At 40.1% G+C, this 9,393-nt stretch overlaps 1 protein-coding gene and 1 long non-coding RNA gene across 5 annotated transcripts; both read right to left on the bottom strand.

Annotated features, from left to right (window-relative positions):
- Positions 1-594: 594 nt before the first annotated feature.
- LOC115182119 (uncharacterized) lies at positions 595-1,606 on the bottom strand. Its single transcript, XR_003873626.1, has 3 exons — positions 1,579-1,606; positions 939-1,256; positions 595-730 (listed from the first exon to the last, which is right to left on the bottom strand). It is a non-coding gene; the product is annotated as an uncharacterized LOC115182119 (long non-coding RNA).
- Positions 1,607-5,327: 3,721 nt separating this feature from the next.
- Positions 5,328-8,898, bottom strand: LOC115182117 (uncharacterized). 4 transcript variants are annotated; one of them, XM_029743774.1, is made up of 5 exons: positions 8,426-8,898; positions 7,784-8,101; positions 7,452-7,575; positions 6,906-6,945; positions 5,328-6,141 (listed from the first exon to the last, which is right to left on the bottom strand). In XM_029743774.1, exons 1-5 carry the CDS (start codon positions 8,493-8,495, stop codon positions 6,049-6,051), a joined length of 645 nt encoding a protein of 214 aa, XP_029599634.1. In that variant the 5' UTR covers positions 8,496-8,898; the 3' UTR covers positions 5,328-6,048. The 4 variants fall into 4 exon arrangements, 3 of the variants coding, with proteins under 3 accessions (XP_029599634.1, XP_029599635.1, XP_029599636.1); XM_029743775.1 differs by having other exon boundaries at positions 6,906-6,942; XR_003873625.1 differs by lacking the exon at positions 7,452-7,575.
- Between the last annotated feature and the right edge of the window lie 495 nt (positions 8,899-9,393).

Raw genomic sequence — 9,393 nt, 5'->3', positions numbered from 1 at the left:
TAACAGCCCTGACTGTCTTACGACTCCAGGTAACAGCAAGCATAACAGCCCTGACTGTCTTACGACTCCAGGTAACAGCAAGCATAACAGCTCTGACAGAAAAGACGTAACATGGTTTTACACAAGATGCTTTCTGGAACAAAATGTTTGTATGTGTGTGTTTGTGCGTGGCTGCGTGCATGTTTTTTTCCGACACTCATTTTTGACAAGGCAGGAAGTGAGAACCCTCAACAGTTCAATTATTAGTGACCTACAATAACCTTATAGAGTCAGACTTGAATGTAGGTCAAGTAGCCTATATCATACATCAGGGTATTTCATATGATCTCAGATCTGTTTATACTCTCTTGCCAGCTCTTTGTCACTCATAGTCACACCATTGACATTTAGTTGGCAAGAGAGCACAAACAAATTCTGGACCTACAGTATAGCCTACCGCATATTTCTGAGGCCCATTGTTCTCTATATGAATTGTAGATCAGATTGTTATTTGAGATTGATCTTACAGTATATTATTACAGTAACAAAGTAATTGATTAATTCAATGACCAAATATGTCAAATACCTGTCAAGTTTTCTTTTAACAAGCTAATAAGAATCTCTTACTTGAGATTACATTTCCTCATGATTATTCCAACGAGGACAGCGACAGCTACAAATCCTGCAACGGCTGTTATTATTGTGACATGGAAAGGACGTTGGAAAGAAAGGTTGTTTGTGACATGGGATCCTGAATAAGAAAAGAGAAGAACTCATTGTGATCCTATATGACTTGTTTCTCTTCCTCCACTCTGGTCATTTACATTGTTTACAGATGCTCAATTTGAAGACTATTTTAGATACAATCCAGTTCACTTGGACTTGGATGGTAGATATTACTAAATGAGACCAAACATTCACAGTACAAGCTAAATGTGACACGCAAACCAAACACTTACCATTGACAGAAATATTGAGATGCAAAAAATGTGTTCCTCCATTATATGTACACTCACAGGTGTAGTTCCCTTCATCAGATGGTTGTATGTTGGTGATGTGTAGAAACACTCTGTCACTCTCTATCTGTAGTGTGACTCTGGGGTCACAAGTGCTGTTTGTACCATTTTGGTCAAACCGAAGAGACACTTGACACTCATTCCCACCACTTATCACTCTATCTATCTTACACATTACAAACATAATGTCATGACTGGTTTGGTTTGGACAGGTAAGAGTGCCCAAATCTGCTCCTGTTTCCAATGTTTTCACTTGGATCTCTGTAAACATGAAGGGAAATGGGTTGTGAGTGTATTGTTTCATTTTAAATGTTTATTTTGCATTGACTACCATTACAATTGCAATGCACAGTTTGTTGTATAAGAGAAAGGTGTATAAAAAAAGAGAGAATATTCCGACACAAATTGTGCTTATCTAAATGCAGTTCAGATTGTGCTGAGTGGAACTCCTGTTGTGATACGAGGTAATGCTAATGCCATTAACATTTCACTAATGAAATGTGAGGACAGGACCTCTTTCCTTTTTCAGTGTTGTACAAACTGTACATGCATGCTGTGTGTTTGATAAAAGGACATGTCTTACCTTCAAAGGCTGTGCACACACCCCACACCTGCAGAAGCAGAGAAAGCCCGAATGCACGTCTTCCACACATAATGACCAACTGCAGAACCAAATGTTAGTCCAATATTTTCTGCTCAGACCGACAGCAGAACAAAAGGCAAACCAAAGTGATGGTCCTGTTGAAAGGTTTGAACCAGTTACATGATCTGGTGCTGGCTGAGAGGAGGAAGTGGTGCTGTGTGAGTGTATTCTAAGTGTGACTTTCACAATGATAATACATCTCTTGGACTGTGTCTAGGGGCTCTGCAGCGCAACCACCACATATCATAATAAACTACATGTCAAGAGGTCATCTTCCTGCTCCAGCAACAATGATAGATGATAGACACCACAAGACTGAGGGGGGTTATATCAAGTGTATGCAAGTGATGGTTATTTGTATTTGTATTTATTATGGATCCCCATTAGCTGCTGCCTTGGCAGCAGCTACTCTTCCTGGGGTCCAGCAAAATTAAGGCAGTTTATACAATTTTAAAAACATTACAATACATTCACAGACTGTGTGTCCTCAGGCCCCTACTTCACCACTGCCACATATATACAGTACAAAGTCCATGTGTACGTGTGTCTATAGTGCGTATGCTATCGTGTGTGTGTGTGTGTGTGTGTGTGTGTGTGTGTGTGTGTGTGTGTGTGTGTGTGTGTGTGTGTGTGTGTGTGTGTGTGTGTGTGTGTGTGTGTGTGTGTGTGTGTGTGTGTGTGAATGCATGTGTCTATGTTTGTGTTGCTTCACAGTCTCCGCTGTTCCATTAGGTGCTTTTTTTATCTGTTTTTTAGATCAAATGTTACTGCTTGCATGAGTTGCTTGATGTGGAATAGTGTTAGATCTGGTCCTCCAGGTTAATAACAGGAAATTAACCTACCCAGTGCTATGTTTATGATATTACAAATTATTATAATCATTCAATTATTACCTTGTATATACCAATGCCTTATTGATACATTTGCAACAGGGCAATAAAGTTCTGGGGCCTCATTTATAAACCCTTCATACTTATTAAATGGACTGTGCTCCAGTAGGGGTATGTGGGTACAATCACCTATGTGCTTGTCAAGACTTCCACCGAAGGTGGTTCCTCTCCCTGTTCGGGCGGCGCTCGGCGCTCGGCGCGCCGGCCTACTAGCCATCACCGATCCTTTTTTCCTTTTCCGTTTGTTTTGTCTGTGGTTCTTTCACACCTGGTTTCATTTGCCTTAATTTCTGTGTGTATAATTACCCCTGTTGCCTGCCTAGGTTTGTGCGGGATTATTTCATGTGATGTTGCTCGTTAAGGTTGTGCCTTGTTTGTGGTCACGTATTTATACCAAGTGTGTATAAGTTTAGGAGCGTTGTTTTTTTCCCCTCCTTCCGTGAGTACTGGTTTCTCTGTTGTCGAGGGCGTTTATTTTGGTATTGTACCTGACCTGTATGTTTGTGGACTTGCCTATTAAATAATGCATCTCTGCTCTCCTGCGCTTGACTCCTTCACCTACCTCTAAACACAAGCTCGTCACAGTGCTGTGATAATTGCATTTATTGCGCTATAACCTGTGAGTTAATTTGCCTTGACACCGTGATATATATAGGCCTAAAGGCCGAGATAATAAGAAGACAGTGGCAGAATAAATTAAACCACACTTTTGTTTAATTACAAAACCGGAGAGCTACATCTATCTGGTGAAGTCTACAAATGTCAGAATGTGCGCAACTGGTTGAAGGGAAGTCAGGTGCAGGAGAGCAGAGAAGGGTGATAACAGGTGCACTTTATTCAGGCCCAAGGAAAAGGGCGAATAACGCACAAAGTACACCACAGGTACAATGAACAAAAACACAGGTAAAACACATACCCGGCGCAAACCAGTCTGATGCGAAACACACGTAACAAACAATTCCACACAGACATGGGGGAAACAGAGGGTAATATACAATTAGTCTGATGAGGGAATGTATACCAGGTGTGCGGGAAAACAAGACAAAACAAATGGAAAATGAAAGGTGGAGCGGCGATGGCTAGAAGACTGGTGACGTCGAACGCCGCCCGAACAAGGAGAGGGACCGACTTTGGCGGAAGTCGTGACAACAAAACATATTGCATGTAACAAACAGTTAAGTGACCTACAACATGGTCAAGCAAGGTAATGTTGCTGACATTTTAGGACTACTAAATAACTATTAATTTAGAACCATGGAGAGTTACCGCAAGTCACAAAGAAAACAGGAGCTGCCTCCACTATTCCAGCACCATTTCAACTTCAACATTTAATCACCTATGCTTAGTCTAATAGAGTGATAACTAAAAGATATCCAGAACCATTTAGTCCAATCAACGTAAGCTAAATATGCAGTAGCTGTCCATGGGACTGATTTCTGTGTGTGTGTGTGTGTGCGTGTGTGTGTGTGTGTGTGCATGCAAGTAGAAAAAACATGTTGACTCACCCTACTTGTAGAGAAACGCCAATGCCATCCTCCTCTTTCATGTTGCTTAAATGGTCTATAACTCTGTCATACAGTACACACTTTTAGTTTTTGTTGTCCTAGGCTACCTGGCTAAAATACTTGCTCACGAGACTAACTTCCTTTCATGGACAACAATACACCAGGCCAGCTAGTTAACATTAACCTTCTACATCTAGCTACATGTTTAACTTCCATCCTCTCAGGCCAGGGGCACAATATGTTAATTAATGGTTGGATCACAATCTCTGTTATAATCATTGGCCTGTACGAAGAATTAAGTAAAACCACAACTCTAAATCTCCATCCATGGCTAATTTGGGAAAGGGCAGATTTTAAGCTAGCTAGTTAGCCAACCGTAGTACAAGAACACAACGAGATGCAACAATTCACGTTTTTTTTCTGTCAATAAAGACGTTTGGCTTGTGATGTGATTGGTCTGAAGCCAAATCCAAACTGGATTCCCTTGACACGTTTATTTTTTTTTTGTGTGCACCAGGACCATTCACAGCTGAATGATGAGCATTTTCAGGTGGAGTTTTAATGCTCTTTCACGCGCATACAGTTTCAAGACAGGTCTGATTTATAATGGGAAACATGCACGTGCGCAGTCTTTTCAGAAATGTCACATGCATATATTTAGTGTGAAATTTACGCAATGGTTATAAATGAGGCCCCTGTGGTTTGTGAGGGAGGCTGTGAGAGGATTTTGCAACTATAACGTTTATGTCAACTGTGACTTTCGTTATCACACTGTAGCAATTTAAAGGTAACGGAATTCCAGTTAAGTAAGCAGAGATAATATACACCATCAGACCAAACACTGTGTAGAAACACTGACACTTATGCCTATGCTGTCTGCTCAGACTGAGTACAGAACTCAACGTCTATCCAACATTAGTTGTTCAATAGAGAAACAAAGTAAAACTTGAGTTGACCAGTTATAATGGACCTTGAGAGCTGAGAGGAGGAAGTGGTGCTGTTTTCTAGCTTCTACCTGTCTTACTGTTTCACAGAAACACTTGGACCTCTGCTAGTGCATCTTGGTCTTTGCAAAGCACCACAGAGAGGTCAAATTATTAACGACAGACACCTCAACAGGTCCACTTCCTTCTTTAGACACAAACAATGATAGATTCTGCACCACCACAAGGCTGAAGGGTTCTTATATTATATGAGCCTGATGTAGATAATGGTTTGTTTTCCTCTAGAGTGTACATGCTGGGTTAGATACATACAGTCCATACAGTATACATATTACTATAGAGGTCATGGATCTGTTTGGAAATGAAGTTTTAATGAAGGGTTTAGTTTTGTCGTTACATCTCTTCACTTAAACATGTAATTCATGTAGACCTACATGATAAAGGGAGATGGAACAATGAAAGCAAGGAAAATACATTGTCATGAAGCAGGTTGTGATGATGACTGTACCTCTACTGCTGCAGGGAATATCTTTTACAAATGCAATACACTGACACCTGGTGGAAATAAACATCACATCTGTCCACAGGAACATTGGTTCTACGTAACTGATATCATCTGTCCACAGGAACATTGGTTCTACGTAACTGATATCATCTGTCCACAGGAACATTGGTTCTACGTAACTGATATCATCTGTCCACAGGAACATTGGTTCTACGTAACTGATATCATCTGTCCACAGGAACATTGGTTCTACATAACTGATATCATCTGTCCACAGGAGCATTGGTTCTACTTGGTTCTACGTAACATAATGTGCAGTATTCATACAGTAAGTGCTGATATTTACAGCAACAGAAGACAATCTACAGTAAAGGACCTATTCATCCAGGTGTCCGTAACCAATCAATGGAACTATATAAAGTCAGTGTATCAGCTGTAAAAATAGGGGCATTACAGTAATCAAGGTATACAGTAAATGGATATACTGTACAGTTGTACTATTTAACCCCTAGTGATAGAAAAAGGTGTCTAATGCCCTGTTGTCATTGGTCAACGGTGCCAGAGGGTCAGGGGTTAGAATGTGTCAGCTGCAGAGTTGAGTAAAGCCCATTGTCTCTCCTTGTAAACGAGCTGTAGGGCTCAATGTCCTGTTGCTCCACCTATAAAAACATTAACAATATGTCACCATATTACACTGTAAAGTCTCATATGGGGCTGTGGAAATATTTGGAAATGTTGGAAAATTCAATTGAAAATGTGAAAGAGCATAGTCTGCAGATGCCTTACGACTCCAGGTAACAGCAAGCAACAACAGCCCTGACAGTATTATAACTACAGGTAACAGAGCAAGCAGTAACAGCCCTGACAGTATTATGACTACAGGTAACAGCAAGCAGTAACAGCCCTGACAGTATTATGACTACAGGTAACAGCAAGCAGTAACAGCCCTGACAGTATTATGACTACAGGTAACAGAGCAAGCAATAACAGCCCTGACAGTATTATGACTACAGGTAACAGCAAGCAGTAACAGCCCTGACAGTATTATGACTACAGGTAACAGAGCAAGCAGTAACAGCCCTGACAGTATTATAACTACAGGTAACAGAGCAAGCAATAACAGCCCTGACAGTATTATAACTACAGGTAACAGAGCAAGCAGTAACAGCCCTGACAGTATTATAACTACAGGTAACAGAGCAAGCAGTAACAGCCCTGACAGTATTATGACTACAGGTAACAGAGTAAGCAGTAACAGCCCTGACAGTATTATAACTACAGGTAACAGCAAGCAGTAACAGCCCTGACAGTATTATAACTACAGGTAACAGAGTAAGCAATAACAGCCCTGACAGTATTATGACTACAGGTAACAGAGTAAGCAATAACAGCCCTGACAGAAAATACAGTGTTGTTGCATCACCTCTTTAAAGGTGTACACTGCTTTCTGCTGTGTTCTCCTGCTGTGTAAAAGAAGAGAAGACCAGTGAATGAATGTAGCATAACATGGTTTTACACAAGATGCTTTCTGGAACAAAATGTTTGTATGTGTGTGTTTGTGCGTGGCTGCGTGCATGTTTTTTCCGACACTAATTTTTGACAAGGCAGGAAGTGAGAACCCTCAACAGTTCAATTATTAGTGACCTACAATAACCTTATAGAGTCAGACTTGAATGTAGGTCAAGTAGCCTATATCATACATCAGGGTATTTCATATGATCTCAGATCTGTTTATACTCTCTTGCCAGCTCTTTGTCACTCATAGTCACACCATTTGAGAGGACCTACAGTATAGCCTACCGCATATTTCTGAGGCCCATTGTTCTCTATATGAATTGTAGATCAGATTGTTATTTGAGATTGAACTTACAGTATATTATTACAGTACCTCCATAACAAAGGAATTGATTAATTAAATTACCAAATACCCATCAACTTTTCTTTTAACAAGCTAATAAGAATCTCTTACTTGAGATTACATTTCCTCATGATTATTCCAACGAGGACAGCGACAGCTACAAATCCTGCAACGGCTGTTATTATTGTGACATGGAAAGGACGTTGGAAAGAAAGGTTGTTTGTGACATGGGATCCTGAATAAGAAAAGAGAAGAACTCATTGTGATCCTATATGACTTGTTTCTCTTCCTCCACTCTGGTCATTTACATTGTTTACAGATGCTCAATTTGAAGACTATTTTAGATACAATCCAGTTCACTTGGACTTGGATGGTAGATATTACTAAATGAGACCAAACATTCACAGTACAAGCTAAATGTGACACGCAAACCAAACACTTACCATTGACAGAAATATTGAGATGCAAAAAATGTGTTCCTCCATTATATGTACACTCACAGGTGTAGTTCCCTTCATCAGATGGTTGTATGTTGGTGATGTGTAGAAACACTCTGTCACTCTCTATCTGTAGTGTGACTCTGGGGTCACAAGTGCTGTTTGTACCATTTTGGTCAAACCGAAGAGACACTTGACACTCATTCCCACCACTTATCACTCTATCTATCTTACACATTACAAACATAATGTCATGACTGGTTTGGTTTGGACAGGTAAGAGTGCCCAAATCTGCTCCTGTTTCCAATGTTTTTACTTGAATCTCTGTAAACATGAAGGGAAATGGGTTGTGAGTGTATTGTTTCATTTTAAATGTTTATTTTGCATTGACTACCATTACAATTGCAATGCACGGTTTGTTGCATAAGAGAAAGGTGTGTGTGTGTGCATATATATATATATATATATATATATATATATATATATATTCTGACGCAAATGTTTCTGCTTCCATAAATGCAGTTCAGATTGTGCTGAGTAGAACTCCTATTCCTATACAAGGTAATGCTAATGCCGTTAAAATTTAACAAATTAAACATGAGGACAGAACCTCTTTTCTTCTGTGTTTGCGAAAAGGACAAATCTTACCTTCAAAGGCTGTGCACACACCCCACACCAGCTGAAGCAGAGAAAGCCTGAATGCACGTCTTCCACACATAATGACCAACTGCCAAACTAAACGTTAGTCCAATATTTTCTGCTCAGACTGACAGCAGAACAAAAGTCAAACTAAAGCAAACCAAAGTGATGGTCCTGTTGAAAGGTTTGAACCAGTTACATGATCTGGTGCTGGCTGAGAGGAGGAAGTGGTGCTGTGTAAATGCATTCTAGCTTCTATGTGTAGCTTTCACATTGACAATACATCTCTTGGGCTGTGTCTAGGGGCTCTGCAGTGCAACCACCACGTATTGCATAACAATAAATACACATTTCAAGAGGTCCACTTCCTGCTCTAGAAACAGTGATATATTCTGACATCACCACAAGACTGAGAGGGGTTACAGTTGATGTCAGAAGTTTACATACACTTAGGTTGGAGTCATTAAAACTCGTTTTTTAACCACTCCACAAATGTCTTGTTAACAAATTAGTTTTGGCAAGTCTGTTAGGACTTCTACTTTGTTTATGACACAAGTCATTTTTCCAACAATTGTTTACAGACAGATTATTTCACTTATAACTCACAGTACCACAATTCCAGTGGGTCAGATGTTTACATACACTAAATTGACTGTGCCTTTAAACAGCTTGGAAAATTCCAGAAAATTATGTCATGGCTTTAGAAGCTTCTGATAAAACACCATGAGACCACGCAGCCGTCATACCGCTCAGGAAGGAGACGCGTTCTGTCTCCTAGAGATGAACATACTTCGGTGCAAACAGTGCAAATCAATCCCAGAACAACAGCAAAGGACCTTGTGAAGATGCTGGAGGAAACAGGTAAAAAAGTTTCTATATCCACAGTAAAACAAGTCCTATATCGACATAACCTGAAAGGCCGCTCAGCAAGGAAGAAGCCACTGCTCCAAAACATTTTACATTTACATTTTGCAGAC

Source organism: Salmo trutta, unplaced genomic scaffold (genome assembly GCF_901001165.1).
Source record: "Salmo trutta unplaced genomic scaffold, fSalTru1.1, whole genome shotgun sequence".
NCBI classification, from domain to species: domain Eukaryota; kingdom Metazoa; phylum Chordata; class Actinopteri; order Salmoniformes; family Salmonidae; genus Salmo; species Salmo trutta.
The sequence above is the reverse complement of the archived record's forward strand: the minus strand, read 5'-3'. Positions and strand labels throughout refer to the sequence as shown.

Excerpts from the sequence above, each read along its gene's own strand:
- LOC115182117 (XM_029743774.1), bottom strand. The coding sequence starts at position 8,495 with ATGTGTGGAAGACGTGCATTCAGGCTTTCTCTGCTTCAGCTGGTGTGG. Across the intron at positions 6,946-7,451 it reads ATGAGGAAATGTAATCTCAA|CAGGAGAACACAGCAGAAAG; the intron begins GTAAGAGATTCT and ends TCTTTTACACAG. Across the intron at positions 6,142-6,905 it reads CAGTGTACACCTTTAAAGAG|GTGGAGCAACAGGACATTGA; the intron begins GTGATGCAACAA and ends ATGTTTTTATAG.